Source organism: Chionomys nivalis, chromosome 1 (assembly GCF_950005125.1).
Source record: "Chionomys nivalis chromosome 1, mChiNiv1.1, whole genome shotgun sequence".
In the NCBI taxonomy this organism is placed as follows: domain Eukaryota; kingdom Metazoa; phylum Chordata; class Mammalia; order Rodentia; family Cricetidae; genus Chionomys; species Chionomys nivalis.
In genome coordinates, this window is record NC_080086.1 from 108,809,806 (window position 1) to 108,836,375 (window position 26,570).

Below are 26,570 nucleotides of genomic sequence, written 5' to 3' on the forward strand. Positions count from 1 at the left end.
TATGTATGTGTCGTATGTGTGTATGTGTGGTGTGTTATGGTGTGTGTATGTATGGTGTGTATGTGTGGTGTGTGTGCGGTGTGTGTGTGTGTGTGGTGTGTATGTGTATATGTGTGGTATGTGTGTGTGGTGTGTGTGTATATATGTGTGGTGCGTGTGTGTGTCTTTAAGGGATACACTGAGATATCTAGTATCCACATGTACCTCATTGGCTCTCTTTTCCCCCACCTCTTACATTTCCAGTTGACCATGCAGTCAGTAACCTCCTCAGCCTGCACGGATTCCCACTGTCATGTTCACAATGCCATGATGCCAAGTCACCATGAGTTGAACGCTCTGTTATAATGAGCCAAAATAAATCTTTATTTTCTTAAAAATGCAGTTGGCATTTTGGTACATACCCATTATCCAAGTATTTAGGAAATAGAGGCAGAAGGACTGTGAACTCTAGACTGGCCTAGTCTGCAGTGGGAATCCCAGACTGAGATGATGGTCCATCCAAGCTACACAGCAAGATCCTAAAAAAGAGGAGGCAGGAGGTAGAGAGTGAGAATAAGAAATATGGAATTAAGAATAATAAGGAAAAGAATAATGATCTTGAAACAAAGAATGAGGTTAGTGGCAGAAACTGCTGATGGTGTCCAACTCTCTCCATGAAGCTGGCTCTAACTTATGTCTCCAGACAAACTTGAGTCATAGTAGAAGAGAGCAATACCAAGATCCCAGATGTTCAAATCATGAACCTAGGGGGGCATTTCATATTTAAACCATAAGTTCCTCCCTCTGGCTCCCAAACATCCTTGGGTATCTCAAAATGTCAAGTGAAGTTATTTAGCCTGTCTCCAAGAATTTCCTCGATCCTAACAGATCCAACATTGTATACAAACCTACAATCAACACCTTAAGATAAGGGATGTAACATAAGGGGGCCTGCTTGTGGGGGTTTCTGTCCCACCTGATACTCCACAGCCGGCAAGCCCCAAAGAAAATCACACAAGAGATCTCCATAAGTTATAAAACTGATTGGTCCATTAGCGCAGTCTTCTTATTAGCTTTTGTAATTGATATTAACCCATTATTCTTATCTATGCTAGCCATGTGGCTCAGTACCTTTCATAGCCAGGGCAGATCACATGTTGCTTCTTCGGAGTCTGGGCAGGAATGGGAGGAATAGGCTTCCTCCTTTCCAGCATTCTCCTGTGCTCATCACCCCGCCTCTACTTCCTATCTGGTTGACCCACTTATACTTCCTGCCTGGCCAATCAGCGTTTATTTAAAGCATGATTGACAGAATACAGACAATTCTCCCACACCAAACGGATATAGTTAACTAGCCTCCTTTTATACTCACTATTTAATACCATCAAGATAATGTATCAGTATCTGGGGTCTCCTCAAAAACAACAGCATTGCTAACAGCAGCACCTGAAGAAAGTTTGAATGCTAATGCATAGTATAAGCCTGACCTCCATGTGACAGTATCAACATGTGTTGGCCTGCAAATATTCATTTGTGAGTCTGGGTTATATATTCATATTACAGTTTCGTACCCTGATAATCTTTTCACTTATAATTTGCACATAAAATTTGCTGTCACAGGATTTTCAGGGGAAGTCATAAAGAAGTATCTACTTACCCCAGCCGGAAAGGACACAAACAGACTAAAGAAAAGACTCTGCCCAAGTCCAGAGTGTTGAACCAGTGAGTCTACTGGGGTTGCTTACAGCAGTGTACGTAGCTCAAAGACAACTGTCACTGAGAAGTCTCAAGGTCTTCTGTAGCTTTCATAATAATTGCTCAGCCTCATTCTAGGGATGGCCATGGCATGCCTCAAAGAAAGAACTCCGCTTAGTTACGCTATCTTAATTTGCACAGATATAGAAAATTAGTGTTTCTTGATTTATATACTAGATTGGTAGGTTTTCATGATCATGGGTTGGCAGGTTTTAGAGTTCAAGGATTGGTGAGTTTGGGTATGTTTTAGAGCCCAGAAGTGGGCTCGGACCTTTTACCTACCTACTGGATGTTTTTGTCAATTCATTTAACACACCCAGCAATCTGGCAGTATCCGTGGTGATTGAAATGAGACTTGTCCTCCAGAGGCTCATATTTGAACACTTGGCCCCCAGTTAGTGGGGCTGCTTTGTGGAGGAGCCTTGCTGGAGAAAGTATGTCACTGGGTGGGCTTTGAAAGTTTATAGCCCTACACACTGTCCAGTCCTACGCCCCTGCCCACTCCTCTACTTTCTGTGTGAGGGTGAAGGTGTGATATCTCCACTTTCTGCTCTGAACACCTGCTGCCATGCCTTCCTGCCACTATGGATTCTCCTACTAAACATGAATCAAAACAAATTATGTCTTCTACAAGTTGTCTTTGGTCACAGTAACTGTACCAAGAATAGGAGTTGTTGCTGTGAAGAGCCGGAATGTGATGCTTATCAGTTGAGTGGTGGGAGCAGAGCTTAGTGGGGTGCTGTAATAGATGCCTGGGAGAAGGTTCTGGGAGTAATACAGACTGTGGAGTCCTGCTTTCTCAGACCCTGAAGTATTTGGTCCTTACTTGTCTTCTGTTTTCACATGATGTGAATAACCACAGATAGGTGTGCATATTGTTTATATTTCTTCTTCTCTTGCTTCCTCCTTTTCCTTCTTCTTCCTGTCCTCCAGTAAACAATCTCTTTTCTGACTCCTGATTGTAAGAACTGTGTTTTTCTTGCATGTTCTGCTAACTGTTCCATGCATGTTTCCTAAACTCCAAAGCATCTGTCTCATAGACTAGCCACCACACACAGCAGGACTGGGTCAGACGCTGTCTAAACTGACAGTCATAGACCTAAGAACTTGGAGTACGATGCCAAATACTGCCCATATTTGCTCAGGGTAGGACAGAACCTGTCCCTGCCCATGTCCCCAGGTCCTCAATGCCATCCCAGTAGCCCATCCTTGTCTTTTGTTATTTGTTTCATATAATGTCCCTCAGAACTTCTCCCTTCAAGCACCACATGTCTGTGCTGTTGTCTCGTCTGCTAGAGACCATGAGGACAGTGACTTGTTTTGTTCCACAGAACCCAAACTGCCTGGCATGGGCCAAGTTCACCAACTGCCAAGTAGATCATGGCAACTCTTCCTTATTAGGTTAAAGCTGAACTAAAATCATGGCAATCTCCCTTCTAAGTAGATGGTTCACTGAAGGAAACAGTTAATAATGAGTCTGGCCATGCCGTCAGCCCCAGTAGGTAGCTGTGAAACTTTCCACTTGGCCTCTGTCTGACAGCCGGGAGCTTTGTGACCTTGGAGTCACACATCATCTGTAGCTGGACCCTAACTGTGCTGTGTGCTGTCTGTGGTCTGGTGTTACATCTGATGTAACATCTATCTCAGACTGATGGGTGGAGTGGACCAGTTAATAATTTAGCAAACAGGAGCAAACCTGGATCGCAAGACACGGAGATCATCATGGTGTTGTACATTGAGGATCACGTTCTTGTCTGTTTGTGGCCATTCCCAGAGGTATCCAGTGGGGACAGGTCTAGAGAAAGCATGAGAAAACCCAACATTTCTGGAAATGGAGGCCCCTGGGGCTGCTGTTGCATCAGGATCAACAAAACCCTAAAACAGTTTTTATTTTAGGACTGCCAATTCCAAGTTATCCAATATCCCTTTGTCCAGATTTCTTATTGACCTTTTAATCTTCTGAGTTCTGGCTGCCCAAAGCTACCCTGTCCACCTGTGCTCCTCAGTGGTGCTCCATGCTTCCATCTCCTCCCAGTTGAGGAAATTCCAAGTATATCCCCTTCCTGTGCCGGGAGCTCCATCCACTGCAGCTTCTCACCCTGGGTCACCAGCTCCAAATCTTCTCAGCTCCCTTCCTCTTCCTTGGCGGGGTCCTGCCTCACTGGCTGTACTGGGGCTAGGTATAGCTTCTCTCTACCTCTGAGCTTCAGGCTGTGCGGCTATATACCAGACCCTGGGCTATGTATAAGAGGAAGACCAGTCAGTGCCTGTTGTAGGCCAAGAGACGTCGAGGAGAGTCTTTCCAGGGGGTTGCCTGCTGGCCCTGGGGTCTACTCACCTTTTCTGTATCTTGGTTAGTGGTAGATAGGTTAATGGAATTTCCCCGGCATCAAATGTCCACTGGAATAAGAGCCTTTTGGCAGGGGTAGATGATCATTTTCACTCAGAGCCCTGGCTGCTGTGAGCTTTAATTAAACCTCTGTTAGGGGAGGAAGCTGGAGGATGCCTGAAAAAGGTAGCTCCAAAGAACAAAATTGATTATCAAAATATTAGGTCTACACTCTGCTGTTAGTGAAGTAGCTTAACCCTCCTGACTGCCATGGGTGGTGGTGGGGGGGGAATAAAGCAGGATTCTTGCACATCCCACCCCAGAGATAAACAAATGCAAAGCAGGATGCCTTCTCTCCCTCTCAGAAAGGTTCCTTTTCATTTACAAGGGGCAATGAGGTGATGGGAGCCTCTTAGCAGCAAACTACTATTTCCTAGGCAATTGGGAGTGGAGACAAAGAAGCGGGGAGGATCCTGCCATATCAAAGGAATGTCACTGAGCCCAACAAAAGCTTCTAGGCCATGCTGAGTCCTGAAGAAGCTCCTGCTACTTGACACAGAAATGTAGGCCACAGACAGGCTGTGGCAACAGTGGACAAGTATACCACAGAAGCCATCAGGGTGGTCCCTCCTGACAGAGCTCCTTGCCCCCCTCAAAGACCTCGACTACCAGAGCAGACACCTTTTCTTGAGAGTTCTCCCATGCTATTGAACACAAGATAGAAGTCAATGACAGGTTGGCAGCCTGCCTTCAGAATAATGCTCATGAGAGATGACACTATCTCCCTCCTCTGGAACATCCTGACCTTCAACCAAGGTTGTTGCCGCCAGGGTCTGATGAGGTACATGCGCATGAGTGCCTGCCACCCTGAAGTGGCCAGTGGTTCACACAGCTGGCTCAGCCTGCCACGCAACCTGAAGTGTGAACCAAGCATGTCACTTCTGCACCTCAGGGACACCAGTTGGCTGCACTACCCTGCAAGGCTGGCCAGAGACAGAATGCAAGGTGGGTGGTAGCAATAGCAAGACAGCTATTGGATGCCCCTGCTTTTCTAAGAAGCAGCAACCAAGCCAATGAATAGACGGGCCAGCAATGGAAATTCACCAGAATAACTTGAAGTAAGCCTGAAATGTAGGGAGAGAACAGAAATCAGATCCTAAGGGGCCTGACCCCATGAAACTGAGGCAGGAATGGGGCCTGTCTGCAGTTGCTTAGGAAGGTTGAGCATTTCCACTAAACATCCCAAGTGCTCTTTGAAGGAATTTAGGGATACTTCAAAGCTTGAAGCATAATTTACATACCATAAAATTCACAGACTTTAACCCTGATGCCTGCTGTCCAGTCCTGGTATTTGGGACACATCTCCAGCCACTGTGGTGCACATACCTCGTGCACCTCAGAATATTGCTTTTAAGTTTGATAAAATCTGTTTATTTATTGTCTTCTACAGCTGTTCCTCTTTGACATTATGGCTCAGAATCATGAGATTTGCTTTTCTTGTTTTCTTCTTGTTTTACCTCTTATGCTTTTTTTTTTTTTTTTTTTTTTTTTGGTTTTTTGAGACACGGTTTCTCTGTAGCTTTGGTGCCTGTCCTGGAACTAGCTCTTGTAGACCGGGTTGGCCTTGAACTCACAGAGATCTGCCTGCCTTTGCTTCCTGAGTGCTGGGATTAAAGGCATGTGCCACTACCGCCTGGCACTTCTTATGCTTTAAAAAACATTTTATTTATGTGTATGGGTGTATGTTCTGTGCACTATGTCCATGCAGTGCCTATGGAAGCCAAGAGAGAGTGTTGGATTCCCTAAGACAGGAGTTGTAGACAGCTGTGAACTGCCACATGGGTGCTTGGAATCAAACTCTGGTCCTCTGGAAGAACAGGCAATGCTCTTCATTGCTCAGCCATTGTTCTAGGCTTTATACTTGTGTCCTTAAGCCAACTTGAGATCCATTTTATATATGGTATAAGACAGGGATCCAAATTCATTATTTTGTGTGGTAATACCATCTGTCCCCAGAATCATTTTTAAAAGATTTTCTTCCCCTTTGAGTAGCCTGGGCACCTTGGTAGAAAAGCTGTTAATAGCAAACACCTGGGAGGGAGCGATTTGGGGGCGCTCTGCTCTGTTTCCTTGACCTGGAGTCTCCCTTTGCACCCTCCCATCTTGTTTCTGCTTTGCTCAAAGTCCTCAAGTATGTGAGTCCGACAGCTTCTCTTGTATTGTCTGCTGTGGATATGGATTCAAATCTTAAATACCAGCACAAAATCAAAACGGGCAGAGCTTGGCTGCAGCCTTGTGCTCTCCATACTAAAACATCATTCATTAGAACGTGGTTGTTATGACACAATGGGAGATCTAGCCTGAAATAACTCTACCCAGAGAAATGGGTCTGCAAGACACCAGGAGAAATAACTGCTTAGTGTGTCTCTTCTGTCCTGCCACCCTGCCATGATGAGCAACAGACCCTGCTCTATACTCACACAACATACCCTCTCTATTCAGACAGCAGACACTCCCACAGGCCCAGAAGCCCAGAAGGCAGATCTTCCTCTGCATCCATACAGTATGCTTCTTCCCTACCCAGACAACAGCAGACTTTCCCCTGTACCCAGGACCAGATGCTCCACAACACCCAAACAACAGGAGGGAGCTGAAGTCCCTCTACACTCACACAGCAGGCTCTCCTCTGTCACCCCAATGGAAGACCTCCATAATATCCAGAAAGTAACCCTTCCTCTGTAGCCAAACAGTAGGCCAACACCTATACCTTGTCAGAGGTCTCTGATAAACACCCAGAGAGCAGACGGTTTTCTAGCCTGGACAGGAGACCTTTTTCTGTGTTGGAAGAGGAGGTCCACATCTACGCACACAGAATAGGACCAGGTCTACACACACAGGGCAAGCCTTCCTCCATGTGCAGACAGCAGGCTGTGTTCTACATCCAGACATGGGCCCACTGATAGACTAGGTCCTTCACTAAAGGAAGACAGCAGGCTCTCTATACTCAGACACTGGACCCTCCCACAGGCCCACAACAGACCTTCCTGTACACACACAGCTGGCTCTCCACTACACCCGGGCATCAGGACCTCTTCACTGCACATAGGGAATAGACCTTCATATCCACACTGTAAGATTTACTCTACATGCAGACACTGATACTCCTCTACACTCTGACCTCTACACTCTGACTAAAGTTCTCCTCTATACCCAAGAAGTTTCCCTTTTTTTTTTTTTTTTTTTTTTTTTTTTTTTTTTTTTTTTTTTTTTTTTTTTTTTTAGCCTGTCTTGGAACCAACTTATAGTCAGGTTGGACTCTAACTCAAGAGATCTGCCTGCCTCTACCTCCCGAGTGAGATGAAAGGCAAGGACCACCACCACTCAGCTGCTTCCCTTCCTCTCATCCAGCCAGCTGGCCTCCTCCCATATTCAGACAACAGACTCTCCACGACACCAACTCAGCTTTCCCTTCTCTACACCCAGCAGCAAGCTATACACAAGGCTTTTCAGCATTGCCCCCTTTATAACTGCTTCCTTCAGCCCTCATTAACTGTTGGGGTGCCCTCTGCAGCCCAACCACCCTCTGACTGTCCCCTGAACTTAAATACTGTCTCAGGAGCGGTGTCTTTGTGTCACCTTCTGCTTGGGGAGCCTCATTAAGAGTCCACTTTCTGACACAATGCTGATCCAGTTCATACTCAGTATTCAAAATGAGCAAAGTATGAAGACAGATGGATTTGGAACAACTTTAAAATGTAACTCATTTGGTAGAGCCCTTGCCTAGCCTGTACAAGTCCCTGGGTTTAGATCCCTATAGAAATACTAAAGTCCCAGATCTTGGAAAGCAGAGGCAGAAAGATTACGAATTCAAGGTCATTCTTGGTAAATATCTGGTCTGAGACTAGTGATGTCTAGATGAAAGGAGATGTGTGTAAGTGTGTGTGTGTGTGTGTGTGTGTGTGAGAGAGAGAGAGAGAGAGAGGAGAGAAATTGATTTAATGCCAGGGTAACCAAGCATGGTCATTATGGTCGTTATACCTATAATGTCAACACTTAGGAGAAAAGAACATGAGAATTGCCTAAAATTCAAGGACAGCTTGGGCTACACAGCACATACCTAGACAATCTCTCCCAAAGAAACCAATAATAAAAGACTAAATTGGCATGGGGAAAATCTACAGTTAAGCAAACTGCCGTACCACCGCACCACATGGTACTGTCTGCCTGAAAAGAGAAAGAGCACAGAGGAAGGAGGAGCTGAGTAGCATATGGTAGGAGAGGAGGGAGGGCAAGTTTGGTGAGAGAGGCCACTCCGAGTTCATGCAGGATGGACTCTAACGATAGGCCACAGTGTCCCAGGCAGGTGCTTCCCAGGTGAGCAGGACTAAAGCCCTGCCTGAGAGGGGGTTCCTGCAGATTCCACAGTGTGCTGCTGTTGAACACTAATGCAAAAAGAGAGAGGCATGCACAATTCCAGGGACGAGAGGAGAGTGAGAATCGGTCCTTAGGCCACAGGAAAGCTGAGGCTTCTGAGTAGTCAGAAACCTGATTGGCCCCAGCAGTGGCTGTTAGAAGAGAGCCACACGTACCCCCACCCTTGAACAAGTCAGTGTCACACTAAGACTGCTACTGAAGAGAGGAAGAGGCATTTCCAATATGCAGGGCTTTGGACAATCACTAGGGTTCTTATTCAGAAGAGATGCAGAGCTGTCTCCTCAAAGGAAAAATATCCAGGAAAGAGATAGCTGGATGCAGAGCCTTGGGTTCACCCAGAATGGTCCTCTGCTTTAGGGACCCCCCAGCTACCCTGGGAGAGTGACCAAGAAGGGATTAATGAGTCCCCCAGATAGGATGTGATTCTGGCTGGGGCAGGACCCACCCAGCCCCAGGGAACCAAGAACCCTGTCCAGGCAGGCAGGAAAGCAAGGGCTCCCTAAAGCAAATAAACAGAAATAAATTAGGTGTGAGACCTCATTTTCCTGAATTTTATTTCCCGGGAGGTATTCCTGCCACTGGTTTACTATTTTTAAAAATGGACTAAGAACCAAAAAAGAGAAGGCTGTGATGGGGCCACACAAGGCAGGACTCCTCCCACTCTCTGTGGCAACAGCAGCTCTGCCTGCTGTCCCTGGTCCTGTCCCTGGGGTACAATTGGCTGCCTTTGCTAGTGTGCCGCTCTGAGTCAGCTTAGCAGCCTTCAGGCAGGAACTTACTGTCTCAGAGTCCTTGCCTATTCTTCTGTGCCTCTGAATTGTCATCTCGCATAGCTTGTTAACAAAATAAAAACCCACAAATGAGTGTGCTTTATATGACAAGTTTAACAAGCAGGGATCTCAGATCCAATTTCGTTTCTGCCAAAAATGAGCTGTACCACAATTGGTTTGCTTGCCGCTCATTAATACATGATTTAATTGTTTAATTTGAAACATTATGAGCTATCAGCATGTGTGTTTCTTGATGTTCTAACATTCAGTTGAATGTTAGTTGCTTTCAAAATACTTCTTTTTTCAGAAGAATCTAAAAGGCAGTGTTTGTGTTATAATTGAAATACCATGAATGTATTAACTTGCTTTCCTTTTTATCTTGCTGTTGTTTATAGACTTAATCATTTATTGATTGTTTGGTGGTAACCCTAGCTGTTGATCATAGATTTTTCTAATGACCAAAGAATTTCCCTTTTCTCTTCTTTCATACTTCCTATTTTTCCTTATAACCCAAATTATTTTCCTGCATATTTTAAGACTGGCTGTGCTAGCCTTAATCTTTATTGCTCTAAATTTGACTAAGGATGTGAGTAGCAATTTCTTATCTGTCTTGTTATAGTGAGCTGCTAGGGTCCTATGGAAGACCAAGCAGACAGTCCCAGTGAGCGCTCTCCTGCTCATCACCAGAAGCATCTCTTCCAGACCCAAGGGCAGGCGTCTGGTAGAAAGGGTTTTCTGCCTCTTCATATTCTCACACTTGTATATGAACAGCAGAGAATTAGAGATGCTTACACACTAAAACAGTGTGCAGAGGTTCTGCCATTCATTGAACACTCAGTAATAAGCTGGATGCTTTTGGTATATTGTTTAACTTAGCAATTGAAAACTGCAGGAAGTTCATGCTTATGAAACAGTATACACAGACCATGAAGTAGTAAGTGAGGTGTACAGGAACCCCATTCTGTCTGATCTTGATCATTTAACTATTCATTATTTTCCTGGGTACTTGAGTCACAGCATTATGATCTCAGTTTAAACTGGATGCCTCCTCCTCTAGGCAATGGGAACAGGGTGAGCTTTTCAGACTCCCCTTTTCTTTCTTCTCCATCCCTGCCTCTCTGTTTCAAATCTGTGTCCAGTGTGATTTGGTTCTTGGGGAGACAGTAGTACACACACATTCATTTGCTGTCTATGTAGATGAAATTGTTCTTCTTAAAGAATGGGGTTTATAAGGGAAGGCTCCACACCCTAGACACTAGGGTCCAACACAATTGGAGGAATGCTGACTTCCAGGCCCAAAGCAAGGATGTTTTTGGGTCAAGGATGTCTTTGGGTCAATGATCTTTGTGTTTCTTATTTCCTCGTCCACTGAGTTTGCTGTTGCTCACAGGAGAATTCCCAGTGAAGGTAAATTTATCCTTTGGGGGCAGGTGGGCCATGTCGAGCTGAGGAACTGAAATGTAGATATTTATAAGTTCTAAACACATCTCTAGGCATCTGCCCACAGAGCCAGCTCTCCATTCTCAGGAGAGACGCCTTTCTTCTCACTTGATCTGTGAAGGTTTAAGATAACCCAAAGGTTACAGCCCCAGGGAACTGCAGAGTGTGGCACTGAGCTGCTAGAGATAAATGCAGACTTAGGGGACATCAGTGACAGCCACCAGGGCTCCCCTAGGATTACAGAAAGCTCTGCATCCCTCTCCAGACCTCCTCTGTCTGCCTTTTCCACTCTTCTGGGAGTCTGTGAACAGCTTGCCATGTTGATGGGAGACTTGGGTTTCAGGTGCCACTGTCCCCACTATCTGGGGAGATTTGGACAGATGGAATACCTTCTCTGAGAGTCAAGGTTTAATTTTTCATTTATGAAATTAGCATAAAGTTTAGAGGATACCATGAATATCAAAATGTTCCTTAAAGTATTCTAACCCTGGGGGTACATACTTCCAGGAAACTGCCTGGTTCAAATTCAAACATCTGTTCTTTCTTTCCTTCCTTCCTTCCCTCCTTCCTTCCTTCCTTCCTTCCTTCCTTCCTTCCTTCATCCCTCCCTCCCTCCCTCCCTCCCTCCCTCCCTCCCTCCCTCCCTGCCTGCCTGCCTGCCTTCCTGTCTTTCATCCATCCGTTTGTTTAGCCTTCCTTCTTCCTCTAGTGAGTATAATGGCATACTCACTAGGTCAGAGGACAAACTGGCAGAAGTCATTTCTGCCCTTCCACAATGTAGGTTCCAGGGATTGAACTCAGATCATCAATCTTAGCAGCAAGTGCCATCTCACTAGCCCAGGTTCAGATCAACAACCTCTGAAGTCTTTGAGGCAATCACAGGTAAATGAGGCTTATGTGAATCCTAGCATGGAACTCACCCACAAGTCCACTGTGAAGGTAGATTCTGTCCTAGACTTAGGAAGTAGGAAGCAGGGTCTTTGATGGTTTCCTGAATGTGCCAGCTTAAACGGGGGGCCAGAGAAGACCCTGATGGTTTCAGAGCAGGAAGAATGGCTTGAATGAAGGGACATGCTTAACCCATGGGCATTCTGGTCCCTGGAAGAGGTAAATGTCATTAGTCATGGAGGACACTGGTATGTGTGTGAGAGCCTTAGGTGCTTAATGCTGTTCCTTTTTTACAGATGGGGAAATGGAGGCACAGAGAAATTAAGTGACTTGGCCACAGTTACAAGCTGGGGAGGACCAGGGAAAGCCTGGAGAGAGCTGGCTCTGGGCCTGCATCCTGCCCACGGAGTCACCCTGCCTCCATCCTCGGGAGAGAAGGCTTCCTACAAGGTAAGAGCCATCTGTCTCCCCAGGATGTGCATCGCCCTGCTTCCACACTGGGTAGGAACTGTTAGTGTGCAGAACTTGGAGTAGTGCTCGTTGTTCCAGATCAGATCAGCGATGAGGGACATTGCCCAGTGTCCAGCCGGGCACTGACCCTCTAGCCCAGCAGCTCTGGGTCTCCTGGAACCCCACTGTGTCAGCCCCCACTGCAGCTGGACTTTCTTCACCTTTTCCTTCATGTCTGACCCCCTTCTTCCTCTTGGATGGAGAGTGTCACTGCCCTGGAAGTTAGGGAGGGGGCGGGGGAAGCTTCCTCCACCCTCCAGGAATTCGTCTCTTGTTCACACCTGTGGAAGCTTCCCTGCCCCTCTCACAGCGAGCACTTCAGGGCCTTTGAAGACCCAGGAACATTTTACCTCCTTGGCCTTCACTAGAAACCTAACCCTCACATTCTGAACACCGTGGCATGTCAGGCAGGGAGGAGAGAGGGCACGGACTAGATCTTTCATCACCTCTGAATGGATACTCTGCTCTCCAGACACATGCCATCAGTCTGCCCCATAGAATATTACAGACACGGGAGTGTCTCTTGCTTTTCCTTATGCAATTTCTAGAACTTTCTACCTTTCTGTCTTCTATTGAAGTGTTCGGTTATTTTTCTGTTCTCGGGGGAGAGTTCTGTTGATGCATTTGTATCAGCTCCCTGCCGTGAGCCATCCTCAGATGGAAGGGTGCTTCTGCCAGGGGAAGGGCATACCTGACACAGGAACTGACTCCCACAGGGACGGTTTAGTGACAATCAGGATCCATTAACTGACGCAACCCCACGGTACAGACACCATCCCCAGGATACACAGCCGACAGCTCATTGTCTGTGTATTCACACCTGACCCTGACTGCAAGCTTACAGGAAAGAGTGGCTCTTACCCAGTAGACTGTACAATGCTGACTGTACAAGGCACAGGACGTGGGGTGGGGCTAAGCTGAATTGTGTATACACTAAGCTACTTCCCCCCTTTCCCGTAGCTGTTCATTTTATAGCCCGAAGCAGTTCATCTCAGCCAGTGTTCTGAGGGGCCTTGTGTTTCTTGCCTTTGGATGCTAATAAAGGTCACAGGTCCTAGGTCTTATCACTCATAGGCAGGAGCTTCTACAACTTCTCTATACTCTTCAGTATTTTCTTTCCCCTAAAAGCCACATAAATAATTTAGAGGGCAGATTTAAAAAAATATATATCAACTAAAGATTTGCTAGGGTAATTTAAGCAACATTTTCCTATGCCAAAACATAAACGAATTTTTAAGTTTAATATTTTTATCCTGATTTTTAAAATTAATTAGGGGGTGTTCAGGGTAAAAAATGTTGAGCATGGACAGCTCCCACCTAAGAGAACCCTGCATCAGCCTGTGATTATAGAACTCTCTAAAAAGGCACAGACTTTGAAAATGTATCAGAATTTGTTTTTCAAAGGAAGACAAATGGATGCAGGTCAGACAGTCCAAAGCCCAGCACATTAAATGATGTTTCGTCGCGGGTAGTTGAGGAAGTAGGGCCAAGCAGCACTAGGACTTTGTCTCACCGGAGGAAAGGGAAAGATAAGGCTACGGGAATCTTCCTAGAAATGGGAGGGCTCATACTTGACTACAAAGTACGTAGACTTTTCGTTTTTTTACATATTCTAAGATGAACTGACATTATCGTTTCAGAAAACTGTTTAAAATGTGCATAAAGATTTGCATATTTATTGTGACTTAACTTTCCATAGTAGAAGTAATCAAATCTACCAAATAAAACAACCCATCTCTCTATCAGTAGGAGAAGTTAGGGGGCAAGTCAGATGCCTCTTAGCAAGGAGGAGCAGACATGCAAACAGCAGGCCTACCCTTTGGAGATGCCCTTCTGCTCCAACATGCATGGGGTTGTGGGTTACACAAGTTAAATACAGCCAGTTGCCTGGAAGTCTTTTCACAAGCAGTAAACACCCAAAAGAAAGGCTAGGTCATATTCATCACATTCTGATGCCTGGCACCTGTGTCGTCTAGGTGCCGAACCTTCTCTGGGAAAGATGGGGGCAGCTGCTGATTTGCCCTCACAGGGAGAGTCTGGTTCCTGTGCCTTGGACCTCTCCCTAGATGGGAGAGATGCAGAAAAATGGGTTGTCGCTGATCTGAAGATATGGTTGATCTAGTGGTAATATTCAGACGATCTTAGGAGGAAGTGCAGTGTTGAGAAACTTGTCTAGAGTGAGTTTCAGGAAAAATAGAGACAGGATAAATCTATTTCAAGAAGATGGATAAAGAGCAAGAGAGTGGTTCACATTGAGAAAGAAAGTTTAGAAATTGGAGACATGGGTAGCTTCAAAAGAAGATGGCCATTACTTTACAAGAAGAGCCTCCATCCTGCCTTTGAAGTCCATGCCACAGTGTCTAGGCTGACGGCATCCTGGGTTAAGACCTCATAGGAATGTTATCCTGTGACACGCACACTCCTAGTCCTGTGTGTAGGTCTGGCTTCTCCAAGGTTCTCTACAGGCTGTAAGATTCAGCCAGCTGCTGTTCTTGAGAGCAGTTATCCTCAAGGTTGAAGGAGGCCCGTAGCAGCACCCTCAGCTTCCCCAGAGTCAGAGCACAGAAGTCATAGCTGCTGGACTTTCCTGTGATCCAGCTTAGACCATGCAAGAAAGTCGAATTCCATAGTGTGGAAAACAGGTGTCATCGGAAAGGAACGGGGAAGAGCAAAAGCTCAGTGCACATCACTCTACAGTGCACATCATTCCCTGGGGATCCCACCACTCAGCGCTGGCCAGTGGGAACCAAGAGAAAGTTAGGAATCATCTCAGCATATGATCTTCACTCAGGGCTTAGCCAGCAACCTCTCAGACATGAGCATTAGCACCCAAATGTTCACAGCTGCTGCATCTTAGAGCAAGGCAGGTGTGTTACATGTTCTGTACCATGTCATGGCATGCTCCCATACTACTGATGACAAGAAAGCAAGAAGGATGGGAAAACACAGATAGAAATATGGGGGGGGTGCTTTCTCAGTCTTTTCTACCTAATATTTTACTTGTATCTGATGAGATCAAAGATTAGACAAGTGGAGTAACTTTACATTTATTGGTGCTGTGAACCGGAAGTCCATTTATCACTCCTAATTTTTCTGTAAACCTCTTGAAAATTAAGCCCTCCCTCCTTTCACATGAATATCAGATCCAGCGCCTAAAGACCAAAGCACTCGCACCGCACTGAATTCTCTAATGAAGGTATGGTCGGACTTTGGAAAGTGACTTGAAAGTATCACAGCACTCTACCTAAGCACTTTGTAGGAATGACGGGAGTCTACGATTTCTCACTCTCATTGACCTTCACAGATGGGTCTTTATGACCCAAATTTGTGTAAGCCTGAGCAGAGTATGGGCCCAGGTTCTGTTGCGGAGCTGTAAAGATGGTGTGCCTGTTACCTAGGAGACAGCGGCTCTTGGAACAGGTGCTAGTGGGGCATGCCAACCCACACACAGTTGCCTCCTCACACCTCCTGTCTCCGGAGTCTCTTCTTCTTCCTCAACACGCCTTCCTTACAATTTGGCCTCTGCCCCTTTTCCAGTCTTCCCTCTTAGTGTGGGGAAAAAGCAGCAAGATGGGGTTGAATAGCGAGACCTGAAGACAGATCAGTTGATTGGCACGGTGGGTGACCACTTCCTGAATAAATAAAGGGTGATAAGGCAGGGCTAAGAATCAGCTCGCATTCTAAGGTCCAGTTCAAAGCCACCCATACCCAGCCTGCAATTCAGGACCTCCTCTGGTCTGTGCCACAGAAGAAGGACCATGAAGGAGAAAGGAGGCCCACAGTGTGGAGATAGAGATAGCTTGGTCTCCACAATCCCAGCACCCAAAATGTAACTTCTTCCTGGCCCATGACTGTGACCTGCCACTACTTGGCACAGAAAGCAGCCTCCAAGGATTCTCACAGACTCCACAGAATAAAATCCATTTAAAATGTTACATTTCCTGAGGCTGAACCTGAGGAAAGTGTCTTTTATTAGGAGAAATAAGATCAAAGTAATAAGATAGAGCCTGACTCCAAATGTAAAGTTTACCTGCTATGAAACAAGTCACCTGTTCTCTCTGCAATACATCATTCCTGAGAGCGTCTGTTGGCACAAAAGCTCTTTCTCAAGACTTTTCTTTAAGTATAAAACCACTTAAAGTTATTTAGAAAAAAAGCTATCATTAGTGTGAAAATAAATAGGCTTAAGGGAGAGAGGGATGGGTGCTAAGGTAGTCTTTTCAGTGTGGATTTCCTAACGTAAACTTTTGAAGCGAACTTAAGAGACCCAGGAAATGAATGCGGTTAGCATCTCCAGTTGCACAGAAGGCAAAGGAGAGTATGGGAAACATCATGGAGTTGTCCTTGGTACAACTAAGGAAGTTCCGACAGCTCTTGACCTAAGAGCCCCCGAATCACAAATAGCCCAGATTCTGGTTGCCACTGATGGCGTTCGGTAGAGAGAAGAAAACCAACCATCTTTCTAAGATGGCAGCAGGGTGTGAAGGGCATGGGACTCCTTAAAATAGGGTACAAGGAGCCTGCAGGAGTACCTGGTCTGCGACTACACACTATTAGGTGACATTAGAAAATACCGCCACATAGTCACCTGTTATGCTGAAACAGAACCACACTGTTGACACTTGACAACATCTGTAAGGGTCACATGCAGACAAACTGGAAATGTTTCACCTGTGATTTCCTTAGCAGAAAGGAGAGAGAGGCTCAGCAATGATTTAGTGTTTTCTTTGTGTGGAATGCTGGGTTAAACATTTAAAAAATATCTCTCACTTAATCATCATTGCAAGAAACAATGTTTGATAAAAAAAATAAAACACATTTGAGAAACACTGTCATTCTAGCAGGGTTAGTGCTGGATCAACCAGCAAGACCAGAAGGAAAGTAGAGCCCATGACAGAGATTTAGCACAGGACAAGAGAGGCCTTTCTGGGTGGCTGGCATAGTATGGTTACATAATAAGAAATTAGTGGGAAAAGACTGCCCATTTTCAAAGGCAGAATTGACCTATATGTGCAAACAAATAAAAATACAGAAAGAGCCAGATGTAGTGACACATGCTTTTAATCCCAGCATGTGGAGGCAGCCTGGTAGGCATAGTGAGTCCCAGGCTGACATGATTTTTTTAATAAAGATGATGATGATGAGGAGGAGGAGGAGGAAGAGGAGGAGAGGAGGAGGAGGAAAAGGAAGGGAGGAGGAGGAGGAGGAGGAGGAGGAGGAGGAGGAGGAGGAGGAGGAGGAGGAGAAGGAGAAGGAGAAGAAGAAGAAGAAGAAGAAGAAGAAGAAGAAGAAGAAGAAGAAGAAGAAGAAGAAGAAGAGGAGGAGGAGGAGGAGGAAGAGATTATAAAATCAAATGCAAAAAAATAAGTTTTTATTTGGCTACCTGAGCCTCTAGCCGTGGAAGTTAGTGTTCCCATCCCATTCTAGGCCCCCAGAGACGAGCAGGATCTGCCCTCCCTTGGACTAGACATCCTTCCCTGAACCACAGCCAGGAGCATCAGAAGGGGCAGGTTTACTCACCAGATTCTGAATAAATGTGACAGACAAAGTGACAGCTGTTCTCTTCTGAAATCAGGTGCAGACCCTGCTGACAGGAGCCTTTAGTGAGCACCACAGTCTGACCTGGGTTGTTTTTTTTTTTTTTTTTTTTTTTTTTTTTTTTTTTTTTTTTTTTTGTCTGTTTCCTTTGCCTGGAATATCTTCTTTTCCACTCCATTTTAACCTGAGACATCTGACGTCAATGCTCAGCTCTAACACCAGCCCCTCCAGCCTTCACCACAGTTTTCACCATCCCTGGGTGAGCACATTGCTCAGCTCAATTTACCCTCACACTTTTAACTCAATTTGAAGTTCCTTAAAGAATAGGATTTTACATGTCCCCTCCCACTGGATAACTTTACAGGTTATCCATTTCTACAGAACACAAAGTGTTCCCTTATGACAGGCATCACTCACTTGCCTGATTGATCTTATACATCTTTGCTAAAATTTTGCTTTATTTTGAAAAATCTCATGTTAAATCACAATTGCAGAGCCTCTATATGTCTGTCCCTTTGGGTGCTGTTTCAACTACAGCCCCACACTAAGACAGCATTCAGAGGCAATAGGGTCCAACTGGAGAGAGGCCATGGTAGTGTGAGACCCAAAAGATGCCTGAGAAACTCCTGTACCCTACGAAAACCCCCAACAGCGTCTTGTGTACCTTTATTGCATCCATGTCTTCTCCCCTAGACAGTCATATTCGAGGAATAAGGGGCCAGCCCACAGTGTTAGCTGGGCAGTATCTTAGCCAGCATGTCTAGGCAGCCATGGAAGTCCTCTTAGCCCAGTCTTCTTCGTCCATCTTCTCAGAGTACAGCTAAGTCATTCATTCTTCCATTACGTGTCTACCATGCACCCTACTCAGGCTACCATGGTGCCACTGTCCCCCTTCTGATCACTACTGGCCTCAAGGTGTTCCCTTCAAGGGCTACTATTCCTCTTTGATTCATGAGATGTTCCTATCAATACACTGCCTGTCCTCTGTTACCACTAGGCCTGCAGTTTCTCAGAAAATGGATCCACCCACCCACCTACCCACCTATCTACCCATCCATTAACTTCAAATATCTTTGTTCAGGGATAAGCTGCAGTCTCTGTCCATACATGGACGTGGGATTCTCAAGTAGCGTAGCATTCGATGAGCATGCACTAGCCAAGAGCTCTTCCCTTTTTGAGGCTATCCTTCATATGTTAAACCAGGTGCAGTGCTGGATCTGAAGCAAACAGGTCCTGTAAATAGATACTCAATTCATGGAATGAGCTTATGTTCCTTATTGTATGCGCTACCCTGATGCCACCACATTGTATCCATGGAGAGTCAGTGCAGATGCTCCAAGTTTGAGCAAAGGGCAGGTCCACCCACTAAGGTATGCCTCTAGCCAGGTCATGTGCCTCTATAGGGTGCTCTATTCTAACGTGTCTCTTTTATAGGAGTAAGTGGATTTGATACATGGTACATTGGACAAGGCATGGAATATGCCATCATGTCCGTCACCTTCTGGAATCAGTCTGTCCATACTAGACATGGCAAAGAAATCACAGATGGAGTTAACAAATTATCAAATAACCCGAGAGATGATTTTACTGCTTGTGTCTTATAATCACTGTCAGCCTCTTATCAGACCCTCTGTGATATTGACTAGAATTATGTATATGCCTATTGAGTGAATTTATATTCATTTTATTAATAACAGTAATATAAATTAATATATTATGGAAATACTTGATATTTATTAAGATATTGGTAAATATGAACCTTATGGTTGTTCATCCCTATGGTTAAAAGGGACATTTACAGCATATATGACTTTGCCATCCCTGAGTTCAGAACTGCAAGATTTTTCCATAGATGAAAGAAACATAAAATTTTTTCTTACAAGATTGGTACAAGGTTCTAATAAAGTAGAACCTGGACACTTAACATGACAAAGGGTGTATCTGAGAGGAGAAAGGCTAGCAAGATGTCAACTGGGGCTTCCTTTCCATGTCAAATACCATGTATATAGTATGTCTGCCACAGGCAAAATCTGTGGCCCTAAAAAGAACCTGGATTAGATTGAGCAACATGGGAATGAGGCCTCCAGTGGCATGGGTAACAAACTCTTTGGTATATTAACCCAGTTGGTTACCAGGAAAATCTAGATATCTTTTGCCTTCTTGTAAACATAATGGGTGTCTATTATGTTCTTGGTACAAAATACAGTGCAGGCAACCAAAGGTGTCCTAATTCAATCCTCAGGAGGAGAGTTGGATCCCTGGAGAGTCATCCATGTCTGTGGCTGCAGCGTGCAGAGACCTAGTGATTGCTAGATCCAGGTTCACTTCCCATTCCTAGATGAACACACTGCAGACTGTTCAGCCCCCCTGCTTGCCCATGCCGCCCTGTGAAGGCCTTGCTTTATCGAACTACACAGGATTAAGGATTAAGGCAACTACAGTACCAGGGATAGTCAGAAGTGTTAGATATGGCTGGTCTGCATGAACAGGACAAGGACACTGACCACTTGAAAATCTCTTCCCAGATGGACGTGGACGCTGAGGAGAAGCGCCATCGCACACGGTCCAAAGGGGTTCGAGGTGAGTTGGCACTTGCCATGTCTCTGAGGTTGGATGGGGACCTTCATCCTGAGGAGCTGCTGTGACAGTTCACTCTGACCCCCGACACTATTGCCATTTTGGTAGTTATCCATGGGAGAAGAGTGCCGATGACACACAGTAAATGTTTGTGTTTCCCATCTTTCCGCAGTTCCTGTGGAGCCAGCCATACAAGAGCTGTTCAGGTCAGTGCTTTGTGGGGGAAAGGTGTTCCCAGCGGTGGTTGAGAAAGTTCAGGCCTCTGAAGGGGGGCACTGTACATAGGAACTCATTGGCAGCGTACTCATAGCCTGTCACAGTGATGAAATTAATTCCCCTGAAACTGTAGACAGGAAGCATCCCTGCATCTCCTCCCTTGGTCAGTGCTCTTTCCCCTCCCCACCCTGCTTCCCCGCCTCTATCTTTCTCTCTCTCTCTCTTTCTCTCTGAGGCCTACCACCACCAGTGCCCACAGAAGCCCATGCAGCTATATAATCAGCTCTTTCCTGTTGCAGCTGTCCCACTCCTGGCTGCGATGGCAGTGGTCACGTCAGTGGCAAATATGCACGACACAGAAGGTAATGCCTGCCTTTTTCACAATGTGCTGTCTAAGATGGCTTGTTTAGAGACCCAGTGCAAGTGAAGACATGGGGGTAGGTGTCTGGGGATATAGTGCATGCCATCCTTACCTTCTTTCCTCTTACTTCCCTATGTCCTTTCATCTCCTGGACAGTTCTCACAGCATAAGTCACTCTGTGTCACAGTGTTGGCAACATCAAACAAATGGGCACAAATTATGATAAGCCTCACATTCTCACCCGTGAGTCCATGCTCAGCATGCAGAGAGCTTGGGGCTTCCCATGATCCATGAGAAAGGCCACCCCCTTCCCTTTCTCTTCATTCTTCTTCTATTAGCTGAGGATTGTGCACCTGAGAAGGTAAATTAACACAAGAGCTGTTGAGCTTTATGAAGTAACTTTGGCACCATCACCTGCGAGAGTTTGTACTGGGAGACAGACTGAGGGGATGTCCAGACTGCTGCAGGGGATGTTCACGCAGGGGGATGAAAGTTAGGACAGATCACCTCCATAGTCTTAGAAACAGATGGTCTTGCTAGTCTCACAAATACTAGATCTCACATCCCTAATGGGGAGGGGGTGTGGAGAATGGCTGGAAGGAAGGAGCACCTTACACACTCTTGTCGCTAGCTGTCACACCCATGTTTTGTCTTCACATCCTCTTCGACAGGAAACATAAGTGGGTCCTGCTGTACCAAGGTTCCTGGCATGATAGGCAAGGAGGGCTTGCAAGGCGGAAGGATACTGCTCTTACTTATTTTTCCAAAGTCAAGTTGGGGGGACTAAAATCAACCTGTTCTCCAAACTTTCCATGTCTAGGCTGACGTCATTTGAGTCGGGTGCTGCCAGAGACACTCAGGGTGATCTCTCCTTTGTCCTCATTCTCTATTTTCTCTCCAGTGAGACAGTAATTTGTGTGTAAAATCAAGCTATTATTTTGATTGTCACTTTGTGAAATCAAAGGAAAATTCGTGAGTCATTCCCCAGTTCCCCGTGATGGCGCAGAAGGACACAGGGGATTGCTTAGTGAGCATCCATCACAAGATGGCTGTCTGGTTTCCCCATGACAATATCAAAGGAGGCATGAGCCACTTTTCTCTAGGAATCTTTAGGTTTAAATTATTAAGTTTAATATGTTGCATCATTACTCATACCATATAAAATTGTAAATTGCTAAATCAGGTAATGAGATTGGTAACTAAATTATAAATTTTCCTCTGTGGCAAAGCACACATATAAGGTTCTTAGTCTTAGACAACATTATGTGCCCAACAGAAAAATAGTTGGCACACTCTGAGGGGCGTCTATTTTCTCCTAATCATTTCTTCATTAGCTGATAGTTGAGCTTTATCACAGTTATGAAAATAAATTACTAAATTTGGTTAACAAATTTTAACTGGAATTGTGCTGGATATCATTTCATAGCCACAGTTTTGCAAAGAGAAAAAGGAAAAGTAAGACATCTTGAAGAACCACAAACATTCCTCTGGTTTTGATTCTGTGGACAAATAATAGCCGTGCATATGAGTTTGTGCTGTGATATTTCAGGGCATGCCCGCAGTGAGTGCTGATCAACGGAGAGGTTGCCACTCTCTTCTCCCACTATGTTACCACCTTCAGATTCCCCACTAAGGTGAATCCCTGGAAGGTGTGGATTGATGTGGCCATGAGTGATGTATATTCCCTTCTTCCATGGTTGTGTGCTCTGCTTATGCACGGTTTCTGAGGGAGAGCTGAAGGCAGTTTGCTCTCATATTCCATTTCAAAGTTGATCCTGCCATGAGGCAACCAGGTGGACTGGGGGAAAAGATCCAGAACCATGCCAGGTAACAAAAATTCCCCACAAGCCCGTTCACATAGAAACAATGTTTCCATCTGATCCCAATCCATTCCCTCCTGTTTGAATGGAAATGTTCACCAGAAAGCAATGTGCTATGGGTGGAAGCCAGTGGCTCCAGACTGGAGGTCTGGATTCTGGTTTCCCCTGTACCACTGATGAAGCCACAAGACAGGAGTCATCTGGTTGACGGTGACCTCCAGGGTGCTCAGGTCACTGGTAAGAACTGCTAAGCAAAGCCAAGAGAAGATGCATCTTAATATCTTGGGGCTTCTGGTATATCAGGGTTAGATTTTGGTTGTGTCTAGCTTTGACTTTTCTGCTTTTTGTTTGTTTGGTTTCTTTTTTGTTTGTTTGTTTTTGTTTTTCTCTAAGACAAGGTTTTTCTTTTTCTTTTTTTTTTTTCTTTTTTTTTTTTTTTTTTTGGTTTTTCGAGACAGGGTTTCTCTGTGGTTTTGGAGCCTGTCCTGGAACTAGCTCTTGTAGAACAGGTTGGTCTCGAACTCACAGAGATCCGCCTGCCTCTGCCTCCCGAGTGCTGGGATTAAAGGCATGCACCACCATCGCCCGGCTAAGACAAGGTTTTTCTACATAGCTTTGGAGCCTGTCTTCGAACTAGCTCTTGTAGCCCAGGCTGGCCTCAACCTCACAGAGATCCGCCTGCCTCTGCCCCCTTCCCCCCCAGTGCTGCGTTTAAAGGCGTGGGCCATCACTGGTGATTTTTCTGGTTTTAAAGTAACTTCCGGCTGCAGTAGTTCCCTCTCCTGAGACCTGTCCATTCTCGCTGTACCTGCACACAGTCTACCAGGGCAGTTGTGGTGCCTGTGAAGGCTGCTGATGTGACTTAGATATAGGGCTTGTCTTAGGGATAGACAGACATGGAAGTCACAGCCTCGTGACTGTGAAATTATCTCTCCTTTCTAACCTTTCAGCAATATATTTATAGTCAAATGCAATCTCCTTGAGGCTGCAAATTCACTCAGTTTTTACGTCCTCTTAGTTCATGTATTATTTTTTTATTGTTTTTTTTACTGAACTATATATTTTTCTCTGCTCTCCTTCCTTCCTCCCCCTCCCTTTCTAGCCTCTCCCATGATCCCCACGCTCCCAATTTACTCAAGAGCTCTTGTCTTTTTCTACTTCCCATGTAAATTAGACCCATGTTTGTCTCTCATAGGGTCCTCTTTATTGTCTAGATTCTCTGGGACTGTGAATTGTCGGCTGATTTTTCTTTACTTTACATCTAAAAGCCACTAATTAGTGAGTACATATTATATTTGTCTTTCTGGGTCTGGGTTACCTCACTCAATACGATGTTTCCATTCATTTGCCTGCAAATTTCAAGATGTCATTTTTTCTGCTGTGTAGTACTCCATTGTGTAAATGTACCACATTTTCCTTATACATTCTTCAGCTGAGGGGCATTTAGGTTGTTTCCAGGTTCTGGCTATGACAAACAATGATGCTATGAACATAGTTGATTGAGCACATGTCCTTGTGGTACAATTGAGCATTCTTTGGGTATATACCCAAAAGTACTACTGCTTGGTCTTGAGGAAGGTTGTTTCCTAATTTTCTGAGAAATTGCCATACTAATTTCCGAAGTGGCTGTACTAGCTTGCACTCCCACCAGCAATGCAGGAGTGTTCCCTTTACTCCATAACCTCTCCAGCATAAGTTGTCACCAGTATTTTTGATCTTGCCATTCTTACCGGAGTAAGATGGAATCTCAGAGTTGTTTTGATTTGCATTTCTCTGATGACTAAGGATGTTGAGCATTTCCTTAAGTGTCTTTCAGCCATTTTAGATTCCTCTGTCGAGAGTTCACTGTTTAGGTCTATACTCCATTTTCTTATTTGATTATCCATTCTTTTGATGAACAATTTATTGAGCTCTTTGTATATTTTGGAGATCAGCCCTCTGTCCAATGTGGGGTTGGTGAAGATTTTTTCTTGTTCTACAGACTGCCATTTTGCCTTGTTGACCATGTCCTTTCCTTTACAGAAGCTTCTCAGTTTCAGGAGGTCCCATTTATTGTTTCTCTGTGTCTGTGCTACTGGGGTTATATTTAGGAAGTGGTCTCTTGTGCCAATGCATTCATATGTACTTCCCTCTTTCTCTTCTACGAGGTTTAGTGTGGTTGGCTTTACGCTGAGGTCTTTAATCCGTTTGGACTTGAGTTTTATGCATGGTGACAGATACAGATATATTTTTATTCTTCTATTTGTTATCCAGTTGTGCCAGCACCATTTATTGAATATACTTTCTTTTCCCATTTTATATTTTTTGCTTCTTTGTCAAAGATCAGGTGTTTGTAGGTGTGTGGATTGATATCACAGTCTTTGATTCAGTTCCATTGGCTCTCCTGTCTGTTTTTATGCCAATTCCAGGCTGTTTTCAGTACTACAGCTCAGTAGTAGAGTTTAAAGTCAGGGATTGTGATGCCTCTAGAAGTTCCTTTATTGTACAGGATTATTTTGGCTATCCTGAGTTTTTTTGCTTTTTGATATGAAGTTGAGTATTGTTCTTTCATGTTCTGTGAATAATTTTGCTGAGATTTTGATAGGCACCTCACTCATGAGCAAAATGATGCAAAAATACTGAATAAAATACTGGCAACACGAATCTAAGAACACATCAGAAAAATCATCCACAGTGACCAAATTGGCTTCTCTCCTCAGATGCAGGGATGGTTTAACATATAAAAATCTGTCAATGTAATCCACCACATAAACAAATTGAAAAAAAAATGATTATTTCATTAGATGCTAAAAAAGCCTTCCACAAAATCTTTTCATGATAAAGGTCTTGGAGAGAGCAGAGATACAAGGAACATATTTAAACATAATAAAAGCAATATACAGCAAGCCAACAGCCAACATCAAACTAAATGAAGAGAAACTCACAGTGATTCCACTGAAATCAGAAACAAGACAAGGTTGTCCACTCTCTCCATATCCATTCAATATAGTTCTTGAGGTTCTAGCTAGAGCAATAAGACAACAAAAGGAGATCAAGGGGATACAAGTCAGCAAAGAAGTCAAACTCTCACTATTTGCTGATGATATGATAGTTTACCTAAGCAACCCCAAGAATTCTACCAAGGAACTTCTACAACTTATAAACACTTTCAGTAATGCAGCAGGAAAAAAAGATTAACTAAAAAAATCAGTAGCCCTGTTTTACACAGATGATAAATGGGCTGAGAAAGAAATCAGAGAATCACGGTGCTATTTTAATATGTTGAAATGTTTCTTTGAACATGCACAAAATGACAAGAGGCGTATGTTGGCAGTCCATGTTATGAAGAAAAAAAAATCAGTATGTGTGTGGTGTGGAGGAACCCATGGTAAAATACTGTCTATTATAGTCCTTTATTTTAATTAAGAAAATGCCCAAGAAAATCAATACTTTCTCACCCTTTGAGTTTGCTGTCTCTGCTTTGCAGGCACAAATGGCGAGGCTCTGTGTGTTCATCAAGTCTCCTTGTAGATGCTGACTCTGTCACGGCAGATGAGAAGGTTGGGTGTCCTAGTATGATGGAGACAGGGGCATGGATTTCAGAGGAATGGGGATACAGCAGAACCAGTCACTAGGTAAAACTTAGGAATGGAGACAGTAAGTTGAGAGCAATTCACAATTTAAGATTTGTATTTAAATATTAGGATCAGAGTAGGGTTATATTATGCATTTGGGGTGTTTTGTATCAGTTCCTATATTGTGTCTTAACAAAAGATAAACTGATTATAGGTATTTGCTTGTGTTAATTATGAACTATTGTTCATAATCCCTGGTAAACCTACGTCCAACTGAACAATCAGATGGTAAACTGAAAGTTAAGCTAGTAAAACCTATAAAAGAAATAAAAGCATAGTTTATCAGAAATGCAGGATATGTCATGGTTCATAAGGTTTTAAATTCAGTATGAGACTCCT

The 26,570-nt window shown here is 44.5% G+C and overlaps 1 protein-coding gene across 19 annotated transcripts in view; it reads left to right on the plus strand.

Annotated features, from left to right (window-relative positions):
• Positions 1-26,570, plus strand: part of Myt1l (myelin transcription factor 1 like) — a 390,358-nt gene that overhangs the window by 233,187 nt on the left and 130,601 nt on the right. For 18 of the 19 annotated variants that reach the window (XM_057765426.1, XM_057765434.1, XM_057765408.1 and 15 more), the window contains exons 5-8: positions 11,892-12,045; positions 20,169-20,223; positions 20,393-20,426; positions 20,736-20,798. In XM_057765426.1, the coding sequence (XP_057621409.1) occupies positions 20,169-20,223; positions 20,393-20,426; positions 20,736-20,798 (152 nt within the window). In that variant the 5' untranslated portion in view covers positions 11,892-12,045. The remainder of the gene's footprint in view (positions 1-11,891; positions 12,046-20,168; positions 20,224-20,392; positions 20,427-20,735; positions 20,799-26,570) is intronic. The other variant, XM_057765503.1, reaches the window with a different exon arrangement.